General features: G+C 41.3%; 1 protein-coding gene across 1 annotated transcript in view; it reads left to right on the forward strand.

Moving 5' to 3' along the window:
* Positions 1 to 19334, forward strand: part of dock8 (dedicator of cytokinesis 8) — a 53447-nt gene that overhangs the window by 16129 nt on the left and 17984 nt on the right. Inside the window, 26 exon segments of the mRNA XM_056376344.1 lie at positions 3367 to 3576; positions 3732 to 3817; positions 4619 to 4685; positions 8236 to 8385; positions 8669 to 8749; positions 8933 to 9095; positions 9252 to 9388; positions 9635 to 9728; positions 10289 to 10451; positions 11230 to 11347; positions 11695 to 11765; positions 11952 to 12096; positions 12301 to 12402; positions 12495 to 12590; positions 12836 to 13070; positions 13543 to 13707; positions 13841 to 14019; positions 14464 to 14556; positions 15447 to 15542; positions 16197 to 16346; positions 16639 to 16752; positions 16972 to 17127; positions 17509 to 17648; positions 17864 to 17952; positions 17955 to 18026; positions 18596 to 18747. Of these exon segments, the coding sequence (XP_056232319.1) occupies positions 3367 to 3576; positions 3732 to 3817; positions 4619 to 4685; positions 8236 to 8385; positions 8669 to 8749; positions 8933 to 9095; positions 9252 to 9388; positions 9635 to 9728; positions 10289 to 10451; positions 11230 to 11347; positions 11695 to 11765; positions 11952 to 12096; positions 12301 to 12402; positions 12495 to 12590; positions 12836 to 13070; positions 13543 to 13707; positions 13841 to 14019; positions 14464 to 14556; positions 15447 to 15542; positions 16197 to 16346; positions 16639 to 16752; positions 16972 to 17127; positions 17509 to 17648; positions 17864 to 17952; positions 17955 to 18026; positions 18596 to 18747 (3324 nt within the window).

Genomic DNA, 19334 nt, shown 5'->3' on the forward strand with positions numbered 1-19334 from the left:
AGTGCCAACAGGCGCGTGTGCACAACCACTCACGTCAGTCTCCAACTTGTAATCTAGAGTCGGAAATACTGGGAATTTCAAACAGCAATGATATACCTTGATGAAAACACCTGTAAAGACATGTAAAAAAACTATTGCCAGAATGGCTGACAGTTATAGTTAAAAGTAAAATCCAATATTGGTACTAACACAACCCATTGAGCTTAAGACGAAAGGAGCTAATTTAGGCTGGTTTGAATACAAGGTTAGCACTAGGGCTAATCAGCTTGGAATAATGCATGAACACTCCCAAATGGGAATGATGGGTGTCGTTCAACATTCGGTTGACTTTGCTTGAATTCAGCGTTAGCTCAGCGTGGAAGATTAGTTTAGTTAAAAGAAAAGAAGTTGGAAATTACTCCTACCTAATTAGCATGTTATATCTGCTTAGTTTGATCTGTACACAAACAGAATTTGAACAACCGCTGTTATGGTGATGTTGCTCGAAAACCTCAAATTTTTTTTCTGTAATTTTTACATCTTTTTGTGTATGACTTGAACCAATAAGACACAGTGTGTTGATTATTAATTAGTGAGCTTTAGCGGTGCTTGAAGGTGGATTTCTAGGCTAGCTGGTTTCCTCTGCTTCCAGTCGTTATGCTAAGCTAAGCTAATCGCTCCCCTGCTCTAGCTCAGTACTTATTGTGCAGACATGACATTGGTATTGTTCTTCTCATCTAACTCTTGACAAGAAAGCGAATACACTGCCTCACGAAACTATTCCTTTAAGTGTGCTTCCTAAGAAGCACTCTCGAATGCTTGCATTTAAAGCCCCTTTTGTGAGGGGAAGATGTTTTCATGAGAGCAGTATGCTAGTCCATACTGATCAAGGCCTGAGAGAGAGACGACAGTGCTGAATGTGAAATGTGAGGGAGGGGTGTGAGATCGGGATGGGGGCTTTAATAGTGAACACAGCAGTGTTTTGCTATTCCTATCACTCTTTCCACTGTGGCAGTGACCCTTTCAAGTTTACTCAGACATGGTTGTATAAAACTAAATGTGAATATTATATACACGCCAATCCCTACCGCATCTGTGTTTAACTAGATAGGCAGAGTGATGTTGTGGTCTATTTGTTTTCTATTCTGCTCTGAAAGCACCAGCTCTTTCCCATCCCATCCTCTGTCACTGCTCTCTCTCTAGCTCCTTTGTCTTACAGTGGCCAAATCCCTAGCTCCTAGTATCAGGCAGTCCCAGCCAATCCAAGTCTCAGTCAGTGCCACTCCCAGCCTCTGGCTAGTTACCCAACCATCTCTCCCCACCAGACAGCCCCACAAGCCCCCTCCTGTCACCCCATCCTTGCCAATTCTAGTTAATCACCCAAACCAAAAGGCCCTTTTACCGCCATGGGCTTCCCATGATCTACATGCCAGAAAGAGAGTGACAGAGCAGGGAAGAACAGCACTATTGTTCCTTAGTGCTTAATAGGCCAGTCTGCTTTAGAAATAGCCCTGGGATCATGGTGTGATGGTCTCTTGGAGCCTCAACAGGGTGAAGCTTCATCAGGGTGGAAGCTCGGTCAGTCCTTGCCTGTGGTTCAAGAGCTGGGATTTGAGATTGATGGATGATAGGAGTGAAAGAGACAAGGAGAGGGGTGGCAAGAGGGACTGTTCAAAGCAGGATGTAGTTTGGGAGCAGCAAGGTTATGCCTTGCCCTGTAGCTAAGTCTGAGTAATTCCATATGGTCACAATGTCAGACTTAGGCGTCTTACTGATGAGCAAAGGATACTCCAATCCGTTAATTTTAATATAGTGTATTGGTAGGGTTTTATTTCTGCCCTGTTATTTTCTTTATGAATCTGCAAATTATTTTCTTGATTAATTCTTTAATCTGTAAAAGGTCTTCAGATATTCATTTATACTAATATATAACAGAGCGAAGCAGCAACATTTGGCAAGCTGTTACTATCAAAAGCATTTTTCAGGACTCAAATAATTAACTGATTATTTACATAGTTGTTAGTTATTTTCTCCCAATCAAATCATCAATTAATCAAATTGTTTTAGCTCTAATGTTAATTCTGTATATTCCAATGAAAGACGGCAACACACAGGGCTGAGCTAACAGGGTAAATAGTTGCAACAGAAGACTCCTTTTGTGCATTTTTGATGCTTGATTTTCCTCTTAGACCTTATTCCAGGGCATTTGAAAGGACACATTTGAGGACATTTGCATATCATATAAGTATAAGTATATTATAAGTAAATTAGTTTTAGATCTGCAAGTTAATGGTGCTGCTTGGTTCTCAGTTTTGGCCAACAGGCCATTGCTTTTGTAAATATTACAGCATCTAGCAAGCTTGTTTTCCAGGGCCATTATGGCTGGGATCAGCGAGTCAGCTTGGCCCTCCTATCTGCTGCTATCATTTTTTATCTGGCGGGTCGTCAGCCTGCTGGGAGATCTCCGATTACAGAATTTGATCAGCTAATGCACAATGTGTCGATATAACTGGTGACAAGTAACTCATACCACCCTATTTATGTAAAAATTCAGAGACCTTATTTCCTGTATTCTGGTGACTTATTTATGTGGATAACTCAACTAAAAATACAGGAAGAAAGCTGCTTGTTCATGAAATGGAAAGCGCATATATCTACATACACTAAGCATGTGGCAGATGTAAGCACCTGCTGAACATCATTATATAAAGACATACTGTGTATCACTTCACTTTTTGTGGCATATAGTGAACATGAACATATGTTGTGTTCCCTACACTAAATAAGCCTTGATCAGAAAAACACGAAAGACTGTCATTGCCTCCAGGCCAAAACAGAAGCTGTCTAGACCATCTAAATGCCTGTTAGCTGTTTGTTGTGTCTGTGTGTCTGAAGCCATCTAAGGCTGCATTTTAAATGTGGTAAATGTTTTTGATGGCTCATAGAAAGCTGTGCAAGTATAGAGCTGATATTTTGTTGTTTGTGTTTAATACATTGTAGTTCAGGCAGATTTTGAACATTGATCAAACAATGGGAGGATGCTGGGAGATTTAAAATCATTCGGGAACAATGGGAAAGAGAATTTTGAATCTCATGAGAAGTAATATTATTTAAAATGAGGAAGAACAGGCTTTGACCAAATATCCACTGATATGGTATTCTTTACCCTGTAACCCATTTTAATTTGTCTTCTCTCTTAATGAGACCCCTTTGGTTATTCTGCCTTAATGCCCCATTATTTTGCTTATCCTTTCTTTTTCTCTTGTTGCTCAATTTCTCCTACTCACACATTTCATTGCTCTCATTCTATTCTTTCTGTCCTCCCTTACCCCCAACCCTGCAACCACTCTCACCCCTCTCACCTCTCTTCCTACGCCTTCGCCCCAGGTCAAGTCTCCAACTCTGGCTGGGCTGACTGATGACTCTGGTCGTACGCTAACCTCCTCCGACTTTAACCTGCGGTGTTTAACTCCGGACCAGAGAGTGGAGGGGCTGCTGGCCTTCAGCAGCCACGAGGAGCTGGACCGCTTTAACCAGGAGTCACGACACGGGAACAGACATCCCGAGCTGTTTGCACTGTACCCACCAGCTGATGAGGTGAGCTATAGAGGTGTCGGTTCTCACATGCATGCAATGGACAGGTGCATATGGGAACCATTCTGTAGTTTTAATTTCAGTTCTTCCCAATCTCTCGGCACCTGTGTCTGATCTTAAATCTCCAAAATGTAACAACTCATGCAACTGTGTTCCAGGAAGATGCAGTGGAGATCCGGCCCATTCCTGACTGCCCCAAAGAACACACTGGAGACCGCATCATGGTCCGATGCCAGGCCATCAAGTATGTCATACATTTTCGTTGTATTGTTGGAAGGAGAGTGGCCCTATCATTTAAACAGCTGCCATCTGTTCTTCTGTTCTCTCAGAAGCAGGACAAGGAACCAACAGTTGGTTGTGTTAGATGGAAATGAGCATAATGCCCCCTTGTTTATGAAAATGACCTTTTGCTTAGCATTTAACATACAAGAAATTGTTGTATGTCACATCTGATCATGACTTAAAAGTCTGAGTAGTTGTTTCCAAATGGTATGCAGTAGATGGATGGACAGAGCAGTGTGGGAGGGTGGAGGAGTGCTGTGCAATGCTTGTTCTCTAAAAAATCAGTGTTCCTCCCTCTCTCTAAGGGATTTAGTCTCTGATTCTTTCTCTCTATCTCTCTCTCTCACTCACACACACTCACACACACTCACACACACACACACACACACACACACACACAAACACACACACACACACACACAAGCATACAGAGTTTCTCTGCTTTTCACTTTTGATCTTGCTCGTCCTACTTGCAACCCATAAAACTGCCAAATGTTTGAGTTGAATGCACTTCTCTGCTCAGTGGTTTGGCAGCTTCGCCCCAAATCCTTTAACCCTCAGTTCAAACATGTCATCACTTACTATAGTACATTTTGTTGCTTCCCATCATAACAATAATCTACAGGAATAGAATAGAATAGGAAAAAAATAGAGTAGAATCTGAGCACAGTACAAAGAAGAACCTAAGTATTAATGTTGACTATATTTGTCTCTTTTGATATTATTGAATGAACTAATTTCCTTTTTCGTCTTGGTTTCGTAGGTTTGAGATTGACATTGAGCCCATATTTGCCACTATGGCTTTGTATGACCTGAAAGAGAAGAAAAAGGTAAGAAAACTTTGCTTCATTCGAATACCAAATTCATAGTAGCTCTCACAATTTCTAATCCTGTCCTAAGTTTGTTTCTAATGTATAAAAACATGTTGTAACTTGAAACTTGTGTGACATGCAACAAGCAACTTAGACCACGATAGCCCTGCAGTAAATACCAGTTTGGTGAAACCCATTATGTGTGTTTGCTGTGGAGACTGTCAGAGTGTCTTTCACTCGATGTTGGGGCCACAGATCTTGGAGGTTTTGAGTCTTGATGAATGCACAGTCCATGGCCCAAGTGCAACCAAATGACATCAAAACATAAAACAAACAAATCTAATGTAAGGCTCTGCTGTCAGAATGACAGGTCTTCAAAACCAGTGACAAACACCAGGTTCGCTTGTTCACATCAGTGATTTTTATAAACATAAACAGGCCAATATTTTAAATCATAACACAAAAAGCTGTTGTTTTTAAATCTGTAACTCACACATTCAAGTTGGTATGTGAAAATACGTGAAAATCATATGTTCGAAAGCTTCTCTGATCAGTCTGTAAATATCAATAAGAGATTTGCCATTTTCATAAGGGAGGCTCAAAGGCAACACGGGTCATTATTTGAGTGCAAGGTACTCAACCTCAGTTGTTCCTGATGGTTAGACTGTCATTGCCTTGCATGGTAGCTTGCTGCCACTAGCGTCTGAGCGTGTGTATGACTAGGTGCATGAGAGGCAGGTTGCACAGCACTTTGGGTAAGAGTCATGTACGACACCACAAATGAGAGGGCTTGTTTGTGGTAATATAGCGAGAGGAAGCATTCAAAAATCATGGTGACATGCATGTATGTCAAATTGAGAAAAACATAACTCTAGAGAGGAGCGCAAGTAAATCCTCACTAACATTAACTGGAAGTCTTAACTTTCACTGAGTAGTTTAATTTTAGTGACTTTGACAACAACAAACTACAGTCTTAACAATGACAGTGTTTAGTCAAAACCTCTTTATTTTCTCATCAAAATCCCACAGCTACAATTTCAGAACATGTCAAATCTAAATTTCACCCTTGTTTCATGGTAGCTGTCATGTGTCATGTGCCTCCTGTTGATGCCGGGAGGTCTCGGATTTTCTTTTGGCAGTGAAGGATCAGTGTAATCTATAAGGTTTTATTTTCCATCATCCTCACATATTTATGCCACTGGGGGTGGTCGTGTTTTGGTTCGACCACTACTAATACTGCGCCACATTTTCCCAGTCAGCCTTTCTGAGCCGCCGCTGTTTGCATGTTTTCTGTGGATTTACACAGCTGGATAGTTTTTGGGTGAAGGGGCTGGAAGGATTTAGTTTGCACTTAAGCGCTCATGGATCTCTCAGCTGAGACAGGGTTTTAAACGCTGGCCTTGCCCTCCTCTCAGCGCTGCCCAGCTGCTTTCTAGCTTGTCTGCAGGACTGATGGCTCTAACACAGTAAGATAGGGCGATTTAATGGCCCCCAAGGTTTGAAAATGGACTGTATTTTGTATAAGCTGGTCTTGGGACATCACAGTTCAGTTTCAACGAAAACAGTATACGTCATGTACTGTATGAAATCTTTTGCACATATGTCAAAGAACATACTGTAGGAATATTTTCAGTTTTATTGCCATCTGATGTCAGTCTATAACACTAGAGCTTACGTTTTGTCACAGTGCATTTTGCTTAAGTTTTATTATGTGCTGAAGTGTGTCCTTGTGGAGTACAACTTCCTGCTTATTACAATGAGTAGAGACAGAGCCAGACTGTTAAAAAGCTATGAAATGTGTCTCTATCCGAGTGAAGGAGAGAATGTCAAGCTTGTTTTTTCAGTTAGATTTAATTGTAGTGGAACTGTGATACATTTGCTACTGACTCATCGATCTTTGAATCCTTTACTTTCTTTTTTGCTTGCTGTCTTTCTCCAACTCTCCTCAGCACACTTGTTTCTTCTTCTGTTTCTTCTCAAGGGTGTTCGATTCTCTTTTCCTTCATATTTCTGTTTCCTCTGTGCGGATTTTCTGTTTTCCTGCATCGCATACCACTTTCTCTTGTGTCTCATAGGAAATGTGTTCGTGCATCTGTGTTTGTTTTTGTTTTTTTGTTTTTTTGTTTTTTTTGTTCACATGAGTTTTGTTGTCTCACATCTGTGAAATCTGCAGCAGATGTTCACATAATTCCATATGATACTCTAGTTATTAATCATGTCTCTCTGGTCCATCAGCCAAGGTGCAGGTCCATGGATAGAATCGGACAAAGGTTTTAGTGTTGGCATGCAAACAGACAGATATGTCCTCACAGTAAAAAGAGTCGAGAAAGGTCTGTTTCTCTCTGAGGTTACTACAGGTATTTGTTTGTCTTGTTGTTGTTACCCAACATGACCAGGCAAGGCAAGTTTTGCTGGACCGTGACTGCAGCTTGAGGAAATGATGAGCGATCAGAACGAGTAAACTACAACATTTTCACACATGCGAGTGTTTCAGTGTGTCTGCTGTTCAGCTGACAAAACACTGCTCGCTCACTGAAAGCATTTGTTAACCCAGAGGGTGCAGCCACAGTGCGCAGGATTACTGAGATGAGATTGGCAAGATTTGCAACTTGGCTCTTTATTCGAATATTAAATGTCAAATGGATCTTAAAAGACGCCAGATCGTGTGACACAGTTGCTAAGTTGGCAACACTGGAGTGGTTGGAAAACAATGAGCATTTGCTCTTAAACAGTGTATCTCTGACAAAATGTAATGTTAAAGAGGGTTATCTATTTGACCATTTCTCACTGAATCCAGATGTAGTGGTATGGTGAATGTTATTCTAACCAACTGTGAATATTCACTCTGTGAACACTTGTACTTTATTTGACATATTTAGTCTGTTTAATGACAATATATGCTCTTTGAGTCAGCTGGCTTTCATTATTGAGAAGTGATTTCTGTGATTCCAAGAAGTCATTTGTCAGTAAGAGGTGGAATCCTCCACTGCGGTCTTTTGAAAACTGTTTACTCTTCCAATAAGTGTAGCTCATGTTAAAGTGAATAGAGTCATTTCCATCACAAAATCTATGCAAGAGTTTGGCTGTTAACCTGTTAACAAAACTAGATTTAAGACAAACCAGTGGTGATCAACCTGGAATACTTTCCAGAGCGTGTAATCTGATCACAGATACTGTCTTAAGGATTTCAGTTGACATATTGGGCAGGTTTGGCTGCCTAGAAGTCTGCTTTGGTGTGGTCAGTGTAATGGACGTCCTATGGGATAAGCAGAGTGAAGGAGAGTGGTTAATGGCTTTCCAGTGAATGGTATCATATGACACACACCAGGCCAGGCCAGACCAGGACATATGGCTGTGTTCCTAGCCTGAGGTCATTAGGGGGGTGAGTAGAGAAACAGTAGAGTGGACTGAAGGGATGATCTTCCCAGAATCTTTTCTAAACTGATACCTTCAGTTTTTCTTTAGAAGACATTGTACCCGAGAGTGATGTTTTGCATTTTACTGTTAAAAACTGCTGTCAACAAAAGTAACCACGTATATCCAACTTTTCATCTCGGTCTCCCTACAGATATCGGAGAACTTCTACTGTGATCTGAACTCAGAACAATTTAAAAATTTCTTGAAACCTCACACGTCACATGTGGATCATTCCAGCCTCGCTAGATCTGCCATCTTCTCCATCACCTACCCTGCCCCAGATATCTACCTGGTTATCAAGGTAAAACAGAAACCCATAACACCTATGAAAAAAAATGGTAAGAACAGTATGGAACAGAAGTAACAGGATTCGTCTGTTTTCCTCCTGGCTTTAAATAACTACTCCCAAATTGGTTTTATATACCCTGTAATTCCGTGCAGTGCTGTCTGTGTATCACTTAGCTCTTGCTCTATTTATGCCTTATACTGTACCTTTGCCAACAAACTATAGATTTTTTTTATTTGTTTTGTTTCACTATGCTGAGCCGTTCTGATGGCTCATGTACATCCTGTCTGTGTTTTAGATTGAAAAGGTTCTGCAGCAGGGCGAGATCAGTGACTGTGCTGACCCGTACACGACATTGAAAGAATGCGACTCTGCAAAGGTAATGCTGCAGAGCAATTACTGCATTGTGTCACCAACCCACAAATCACAAAAAAAAGATACTGTACAATCTGTCTTTTATCTTCCTCAAGCCTTATAATGCCTACTGTTGATATAATGTACTGTATGTTCTGAAGTTGAAGGTCTTTTTCTGGAATTAGATTTTTCATGATAACTTTTTCAGAACAAGGACAAGCTTGAGAAGCTGCGAAACCAGGCGGAGGGTTTCTGCCACAGGCTGGGTCGCTATCGCATGCCTTTTGCCTGGGCGACCGTTAATATCATGGAAGTCATTTCCACTGCTGCATTAGACCGCGACCTCACAGACTCTGATAGCTTAAAAGGAGGTGTGTGCTCGTGTATCCTTGTGTGTGTGTTTGTCCTTATGAGTGCCTTTGTTTGACGGTGACACCTTGTAATGACTTTGCATTTATGTGCACTTCCTTAGATTGTGTATGGTTGTGTGTGTATCAGCTGACCCATGACCTCTACACTTTCTCCAGTTAAATCTTGCAGCTTTGACCGGAAAGGACAGCTTGCCAGGAGAAACTCTGAGCGTTACGGTGCCATTGATGATCAGTTTTGTAACGTGTCTGCCTTCAAGCCTGCAACAATCACTATCAGCACTATCTTCAAACAGGTCAGTCCACAACCCTTGCACAATGAGGCAGACAGATCTGTGAAGAATGTATTGTTATTTCCTTGAGAGAGAAGATACAGCGTAACCGATAGTGGTTACAGCCCGGCCTTGTCTCATTCTTTGATCAAACTAAGCTATGTTAGGCTCTAATAATGTCTAGTAATCCACCATAAAGCCACAACCTGCAACTTTTCTTTATTTCTTTCTCTTTTTTTTCTTGTTTGTGTGTGCGTGTGTGTGTGTCAGGAGGGAGATCGTTTGAGTGATGAGGACTTGCTCAAGTTCTTGGCTGACATCAAGAAAACCTCCGCTCCGCAGAGGAGGATCAAGATGATATCAGGTCATCTCTCATCACATCTAAACACTCATTCTGATTTTATATTGTTTTAGGGAGTTGAGAAGATACGCCTCTCATGTCTCCAGCAGCCTGTCAGCTTAGCTGGACACAAGACTGGGCAGAGACCTCTTTTAATCCATTGTCTTTGTGGTGTAGTGTTGTTACTGTATGTGCTGGACTACTTCTTGGCTGGATGCAGTCTCTTCCTTGTTGTCACCATGAGGTTTCTGGACTCGAGGAAGTTACTGGCCAAGAAATACTCTGCCACATAACCCCCACGAAAAAACACATTAACTGCTTTTTTACAGGATGAATTTTGTTACCTTTGGACAGAGCTAGGCTAGCTGTTTCCCCTTGGTTCTAGTCTTTGTGTTAAGCTAAACTAACCTGCTGCAGGTTGCAGCCTCATACTTTGCAGACAGACATGAGAAACAAGTATCAAGTGTCTCTCTCTAACTACCAGCAAGAAAGAGAATAAGCTTACTTCCCCAAAATGTGAACCTATTCAAGGGTTTGGTTACATGCAGGTGATGTGTAAATCTGGTTTATCTTGTGTCCTCTAGGTTCCATAAAACTGGACATGTCTCCAGTCCATGACACGCCACTAGCATGTTTGTCCACTGAGCTCATCCCTCTCATACCAGTGGCTGAGAAAAACATTCGGCCAGTCAAAGAGGTGCTGGAGTTCCCATCCAGTGAGGTTTATGTCCCTCACAACATTTACAGGTGGGTTGGAGGGCATATATACATATAACTGGAGGACCACACACTATACATTTTTTTATTTTCTATTTTTCTATTCTATATAAGACTGTGTAGAGATTGTCAGAGGAAAGGAAATCTGTTTATGTAAAACTTACACCTCCACAGGATGCAATACAAACAAGGCTTTGAAAAAACAAATAGCCTTAAGGAGTAAACAGGTTTGCTTGCTCTCATAGCCAGTTTATTTCTCTGAAAGGCCAGAGGCAACAAGAATAGTCATGCTGGATTCATCACTCAAGCGCTGACATCGCTTTGCGGCTTTGCTCCTGTTAGTGTAGTGCCTATTTTTAGGTATTTCCACCCAGGCTACCTGGGAAACTGCCTCGAAGTGCAACAATAATGAGGCAGCCTGTGTAAGCAGGGGTTTAAGTCTATTCAACACTCAACACAAACGAAACACCACCACCTTAATGTGTGAACAAGTCCTCCGCGTGGTAATTACATACTGTTATTCTCTGAGCGTTTGTTCAGTGGAATTTGTGGTAATTCCATGTGTTTGAGGTTTCAAGACAGATTATAGTGTTGTATTAAAACCACAAAAGGCTGCAATACATCACTGGCTGTGCTGATCTTTCTGTGACATTACTGTCACCTTACTATTATCAACAAGATGTTGCTGTAGAGACAGTGCCACCTAGTGATTAATATTAGAACAGCTTAATTTTACTTTTTTATTTTGTCATGTATTAATTAAACAGGAAGTCTCCCTGGCACTCGTTCTCACCCTGTCTCTCCGTAGGAACCTGCTCTATGTTTACCCCCAGAGGCTCAACTTTGTCAACAGACTGACGTCAGCGAGAAACATCACCATCAAAATCCAGTTCATGAGTGGAGAGGACCCGAGCTGTTCTCTGCCTGTGAGTGCTGCTGTTTATGATCGGTCCGTCAGAATTATTTTACTGGTGAAATGGATTTCTCCCCGTGAATCCACCGCATGTTCTCATGAAACCGTGTGCATTGCGTAAATGAAAGCTTGTGACACCAACAAATAGACACACTGAATTTGTGGACGTATTATTTAAGGAACAGTGTTAACAGAGCATGATTTGAAAGCAAGAAAGCACATGTTACAGTAATCACTGGTATTGATGAACAGCTCTGTCAGTTCCACTCTACACAGATGTATTTTGAATAGATTTAATGCTGTTTCACAGTCAGAAATCTTAATTTAATGCACCTTTAATTTGTTTTAATTTGTTTAAAGGTCATTTTTGGGAAATCATCTGGCCCTGAATTTTTGCATGAAGTCTACACCCCTGTTACCTACCATAACAAGCAAGTACACATTATTGAGTTACATTATTCTGTTTGTGAATAACTTTGCTTCTTTTTGTCATATAAACAGTGTGAGTAACTCTCCGTGCTTTTTTTCATCTCTCCCCCTCCATCCTTGTCCTCACCCATCCCTCTTCTTTCCTCTGTGTTGCTTCCTTTGTTATTCCCTATCTCCCTCCGTCTCAGGTCCCCAGACTTCTATGAGGAAGTGAAGCTGGCTCTCCCAGCACGTCTCACAGACAGACATCACTTGCTGTTCACCTTCTACCACATCAGCTGCCAGCAGAAACAGAACCAGAGCGGCAGCTGTGAGACGCTCATCGGATACTCTGTAAGATTGTATTTCTGAATGTAGACACTTTAGAAAAAGATGTTTTGCTTCTAGCAAATCAGTACTCGTGGATTCTCATTTATTAAAGGAATGTGTCACAAAAACATTCATAGAGGATCGTTTCGTGACAACTGTCTGCTGTGTGTGGCATTAAAATGCTAATAGCTGACATGATTCTGAATTTGCTGTTTGCGTCTGATCCAGTGGCTGCCCATAGTGAATAATGACCGGCTGCAGACTGGTCAGTTCTGTCTGCCCATTGCCTTGGAACGACTACCTGTCAACTATTCACTGCACGCACCTGAGGTATATACATCTACCTATTAAATTATATAAAATATTAAGTACTGAACACGGACACACAGTTATACTGCATTTCCTGTGTCTTTGTTGTGTAGAAAATTCCTCTTCAGGTCCCTCCAATCAAGTGGATGGAGAGTCACAAAGGACTGTTCAACCTTGAGGTCCAGGCTGTGTCGTCTGTACACACACAGGTGAGTTATGGTTGAACACACAGACACAAACACAGCAATGTGATGACTGTCTTTTTTTGCTCATGCTCTCTCTGTCTGTCACACACACACCAGTGAGCTAAACGTTACACACTCACACTTCAAGTGTCCACTCTGCCGTAGTCAACCCTGAACGATTACATATATATTTTTTCATCACCCCTCTGTCGCCTTTTATCTCTCATACTAGTACCACAGTGTAACAAATCGTCCCTCTTCTGTTCCAGGACAACCACCTGGAGCGTTTCTTCACCCTCTGCCACGCCCTGGAGGGTGGAGCTACATTCCCTCTACGGGTCAGGGAGGAGAAGATTCCAGAGAACAAGCTGGAGCATGAGCTGAAGCTCAGCATCATCTCCCTGTCCTCCTCCAGTTTAGAGCCCCTGGTCCTCTTCCTCCACCTGGTGCTGGATAAACTCTTCACCCTCATCATGCAGCCCATGGTCATCGCTGGCCAGACAGGTGAGGAATCAGTGTTGCTGCAGAGATGCTACTGTTGCTGCAACCAAATTTTTTTGGAAGTTTCTAGTTGTTATATTTGGTCCTGAAACTTTTTTTTTTATTATTATTATTATAACTTTTTTATCAATCAGTAACTTTTTTATCAAGCAAAGATATGAAGCATTCCCTGGCTCCAGCTTCTCCAGTGTGAGGATTTGCTGCTTTCCTCTGTTTTGTATCATTGTTTAGTGAATATTTTTGGGTTCAGAAGCGTTGGTTGGATGAAATAAGACATATGAAAATGTAGGCTTGGGCCCTGGAAACTTGTTGGGCATTTTTGTCTGGATTTTTAGACCAAGGTGAAGGAAAGAACATTTTATTTGTCATGACAATCTCATGATAACATTGTGGATAATGTTCTGTCTCATCCTGATGTCAATATTGTTGCATTAACAGTTATGTGTGCTTTTTTTTATATATCTGTGTTCTACAGCCAATCTGGCCCAGATAGCCTTCGAATCAGTGGTGTCCATTGTCAACAGTCTTCATAACAGCCAGGAGCTGATCAGAGACCAGCAGGGTAGGAACAGCCTCTTGGCGACCTACCTGTACTGGGTGTTTTGTCTGCCTGATCCCCCTCGAGACTTGCAGAATGCAGGTAGTGACATAATGAATTTCTAAATATGAATTAGCTTACTTTTTCCTCTGTTTGTCACTTCTTCTATGATTTATATTTGCTGTGATTATTTTAAGACCTGTTTTGTTGTGTGTGTCCATGGACCTGTGTTCAGCTTCAGGGAGTATGGTACCTTCAGCAGAGATCCGTTACAGCACCATGGGTCGGGCCACAGCGGCCACAGTTGGCAGTATGCTTTTCAATTCCAGAGTCCGCAGCAGCAGCAATCCTGACATCCCTGCTCCGCAAACCTCTGCTGAAGATGCTGAGGTCAAAAACATCCTCTCTGCCAAGGTACAGAGGGTTTCCTCAGACCAAATCTCCCAAAGCAGTTACCCCACCTGAATTCAAAGAAAAAGATTAATGTCACAGTGATTAAATTCAGTTTTGGAAGATTTTCCTGCTGCCGAAAGAGACTGCTGCGTAAGATTTATGTAATCTTAGAGGATAATTATTATTGATTTAAAAAGTTTATGAAACAAACCTTTTCCTTTTCTTCCCCTATTTTCTCTGAAAGCCCATTTATCACCAGCCTAACATATGGTTTTATATATTTGACAAACTATATACACACTCACCACTGTATGTAAATATCCCAGCATGCTTCCTAATACACACAAAATAGTCATTTGCTATTCATTCCCACAGTACATTAGGTAATGTAATAGGCCTCTAGACACCCACTCTAATGAAAGCATCCATCACGTTCAATGAACCTGTGTGTGTTTTTGTCTCCAGGGTCACAACAACCCAGGCAGCCGCATGTCCACATATGTGGACATAAACAACCACCAGAACCCCACCGGAAGCACCAGACCCTCCAACAGAAAGGTGACAAACGGATCTGCCGTCGTTAAACACCACCACAAAGATTCTCTCTGAAGTTTTGATTTGATTTTGAATCTAATGACTCGTGCTTCCCAACACAAAACTGGTGTTGTGGTGATTTTCAGTTGTCAAGTCAGCTGTCTTCTTAAAATGGAAACAACAGCATTAAGATTTGAATTTATGATGTCATGTGGTCTCAGTTGAAACAATGGCATTGAATCTGTGACAGAATCTGCAGGCCTGTTTTGATATGTACTTGCAGTCCAATATAGCTGAGGCAGAGCAGAGATTTCAAACAGGTTTTAAACTTTAGAACAGATGTTTGATATGTACTTTTAATCAAGATGTGCCATCCAATCAAAGATCATTCTATTTACGGTGGATTTAGCCTGTGATCAATATCATTCATGTGCAATGAGGAGACACAGTTAAAAGCTTAAATCTAACTCAATAATGATCCCATTCTCTGTTCTGTTTATGTATGTATTGGCAATTATTGAAAGGACATTCGAAAGCTCAAGCTACTTCATTTGGAGAAAACAAATTTTGATGAATGCATCTTTTTACTGTCAAGATTATGCATGTATTCAACAGCATTCAGACTCTGAATGTCCTACAGTGGACTGAGCTGAGTTTGAGCCGTTAACACCAGTTTCCACTTGTGACCACATGGGGGGAGTGTGATACTGAGGACACCAGTACTGTGTGAACCCTGTGTGTTTTGGTGGCTATTTTTCCCTGCTCAAAGCTCAGCCAGTTAAGATTTCCCAGTCATTCCATGGAGGTGCACAGTATAATCCTTGCCATATTTACTGTAACAGTCTTTATTCCATCACCTATCACCAAAGCGAGGCTGTGTCTCACCACAGTTTGTGTATTTTTCTCTCGTGCAGCAGTTTCATGAGGAGCTGGCCCTACAGATGGTCGTCAGCACCGGCGTCTGCAGAGAGAACGCATACAAATATGCCTGGTTCTTCTTTGAGCTGCTGGTCAGTGTGACTTTTTTCTTTAACTTTACAAAAGGCGTGTGTTTGATTGACACTTGGCTGTAAGAACTGCTATGAACGTTAATGATAAATGGATGAAGTAATAAAAATGACTCGCATCAAACAATACATGACCTCATGGGCACTTAGCTTAAGAGATAAATGGTAGTTTTATAGTGTGATGAATAAAAAAGGCATTTTGAAAGTGCTGTAGTGGGTAATTTATCAAGTCGTTTTACCATTTATCATTACCAGTTTTGGAAGTGTATCATCACTCACATACACTCTCATCCCCTCAGTTCATCTCACATATTTATGTCTCTTCCTTCAATAACTTCAATAAAGGATGCTCACTTTAATTAATAACAGGAATGTTTTGTAATTTGAATGAAAAATGAAGATAGAAAATGATGATAGATAATGAAACGATGCTCTATTATCATCAGGTCACCGTTTTTATCATATCAACTTTGCGTCTGCCAGGTTTCGTGACAAATGATCAAATTAGTACATGCATATTTATCACTTGTTTTCAATTAACATGCATTTGTGTGTGTCATCACTTAATGCATGTCATTGGTATCTCCCATGTTGTTTGTAAGTTGATGATTCATATGTATGAATTGTGTTTGTTCTGCATGTGATTACTTTTAATAGGTGAAGAGCATGGCTCAGCACGTGTCTCAGCTGGACAGGCAGAGTGTCCCTCGAAGGAGTCGCTTTTCTGACCGATTTAAAGATGACATCACCACCATCGTCTCTGTGGTTACAGCGGAGATAGGGACCATCCTTGTTAAACAACAAAAGGTAAGGGAAATGAAGATTAGGACGATGACAAGGAATTAAGTTAATCTCAGACAAATCAATGTAACTTCCACTCCCAAAACTCTCTAAAACAGCATTTGCCTTCTGTTCTCCTTGGTTGGGTAGACACAGTTTTAGCCTCAGCGTACATGTTGTCGGTGTCCTCCAAACCGCAGGGATATGGACGTGCTAATTATATTTGCCTATGTAGTATCAAAAGCTCAGCTTGCACAGCTAGATGCTCGACAAGATCCACTCAGTGCGGCTTACTGTTTGTTGATTGTTATTGTTTTAGGAGGTAGAGCAAGCAGAGAAAGTCAACATTAGCCTGGCCTTCTTCCTCTATGATCTGCTGTCTCTCATGGACCGAGGATTTGTCTTCCAGCTGGTGAAAAACTACTGCAACCAGGTAGAATGACACTGATAAAAAAACAAAACTCTTTACCATGTGTCTTTCAATACGTAATGTTAAGTCAGAGGAACTATTTTTTTCCATGAATAAGTGCATGAATATTTATGTGTCTTTGCTCTGAAACTGTTTCAAAGACATTTCATCGAACATCTGCATTGATTCTGTTGCATAAAAGCATGAGTCAAGTGATTATTTTTCGCTCTATTTCTCTCCTAGATGTCAGCTAAAAGTGTTTCAATGCCGACATTGATCAGCATGCGCCTGGAGTTCCTGCGAATCTTGTGCAGTCACGAGCACTACCTCAACCTGAGCCTCTTCTTCAGCAGCCCTGCCTCTGCCCCCGCCTCACCATGTCCATCCATCTCATCACAGGTGACTACTTGTCTGTCCAAATTTGCTCTTACTGCAGTTGAAGTATTTGCATTAGCGTTTTATGTATAAAGTTGGAACATCTTACTTATTTCTTATTTCTACATCGACAAGGTTGAAGAAAAGAAAAAGTTGGGGCCGACATCCCCTCTAGGAGAAGAAAACTTTGAGAAAAAAATAAAATCAGAGAATCAAAATCAGTCAAATTGAAAAGTGGAGTTTAGGGAGTTATCAGATAGAGTAAAAGAGATTAGATGGGATTCAGTCAGGAAAGCGTGACATAGTTTGATGGACTGCTTAAAAAAGTACTCTGGTTTGTATTAAACAAAGATCTTATAACAACTGTGTTCCTGCCTCTGTCTTGTCTGTGTCTCTCCTCCTCAGAGTTCCGGTTCATGTAGTTTCCAGGAGCAGCAGAGGATCTTGGGGCTGTTTGAGCTTTCTCAGGAATTCAAGCAGCAGCACTACCTCGCGGGGCTGCTGCTGACAGAGCTCAGTGCCGCCCTAGACATGGAATCAGAGGGGTATGGAAACACAGCCACTTTCAAGTTGTTCCCAAGACATTACCTTGTTATTACAAAGCTGTAATATAAGTTGACGCTTAACTCGTCTGCTGCAAGTCACGCAAGTTACTGTTTTAATCTTTTATTTCAGAGAAAGATAAGATGCCAGGCTAAATTAAAAAATGTTCTTTTCATTTTCAGTAATGCATTTAAAATGTCCGTGTGTGTGTTCACAGGGGAAAGGTCCAGAGAAAGGCCATCAATGCCATCTATAGCCTGCTGTGTTCTCATGATCTTGACCATCGCTGTATTAAACCTGAGGTCAGGCCAAGGTGGCTGCTCTCTACCTCCCCCTGGTGGGCATTATCATTGACTCCACCAATTATCTGGACTTCACTGGTAAACACACACACACACACACACACACACACACACACACACACACACACACACACACACATAGGTTTCATACACGCTCATTCAGTTGTATGCACTTGAAGCCCTTGTTGGTCTATAAAGTTCATGTCATCTCATCATTTTTTTACTCATATGGTACATACAGACTTAACTTCCCCGTGGTAAACTTGGTAATACACTTGCAGTTTTTAAGAACAAAAGAAAATATGCCCATTCTTAAGAGTTGGTGATCAGGTATGATAAGCCTTTCGTATTTTCACAAAAGACAAACTTGAATTTGCCCTTTGCCTTTACTGGAAAACTCAGTTAAACAGGTTCTTCTATCCACTGTTATGTAACTTTGTTTTGATTTTGCTTTTTTATCTGCAAGTGTGTCTGACTGTATTTAACTGCAATTAAACATCTATATATGGATGTGTTAAAGCTTGATTCCTGTGTCTATTTTAACTTTGATAAAGACACAGGAATGTCAAAACTTTTGCACAGTTGAGGTTCTGTCCTCCGGTCTTCTCCTTCAGTTTAACATATTTGATCCCTGTTTGTCTCTGTAGTTTCTGACACACGCGGTGGGAAAAACAAAACGGGCGGACCTGAGGATGACCTTGAAAATGTCCCACCCATCAATCAGTCTGTTGCCATGGCGATCGCTGGAAACCCCTTCAACACACTGGGACGGAATGTTCTCGTTTCCATGGCATCAATGGTAAAATTCTGAATTAATTTTGTCATCTGGGGGTAATAACTGAGTTATGGTATGCTTTTCATTGTTTTTAAAAGTTCAAAAGTGCATCTGTGGATGTGTTTGTGTGATTGTATCTGTAAGTATTCTGCTTCCTAACAGGTGAGCTGCACTGACGTAGATTGATTAGCTGTCAGAGCCGCACACACACTTCATCCATCCTGAAAAATCACACACCCAGACATACATACACACACACACACACGCTCACATCTGCAGGAGATGGTTTATGGGCAGGCATTGCCATCATAAGTGAACAGGGTCGTCCTCCCTGACAAACACATCCATCAAGTGTAGCAACAGCAACAGCAACAACACTACAACTGAACACTGCCATTCTCTTCCTCTTCCTCTGCTGCTTCTTTCCAAGGGATGAATCAGTTCCTTGTAACATGAAATACTGTTGTGGAAAAACTGATTTTCACACAACTGAGCCATCGGCCTGGTATCCATCAAAAATCCAAACATGGCCTTCAGAGTACTTGTTCCTCATTTTCAGGCTGTTCCCCCTTCAAACAATGTTTGAATCCTTTTCTCTTAGCAACAGAAAC

This window comes from Seriola aureovittata, chromosome 5 (assembly GCF_021018895.1).
Source record: "Seriola aureovittata isolate HTS-2021-v1 ecotype China chromosome 5, ASM2101889v1, whole genome shotgun sequence".
Classification (NCBI taxonomy): Eukaryota; Metazoa; Chordata; class Actinopteri; order Carangiformes; family Carangidae; genus Seriola; species Seriola aureovittata.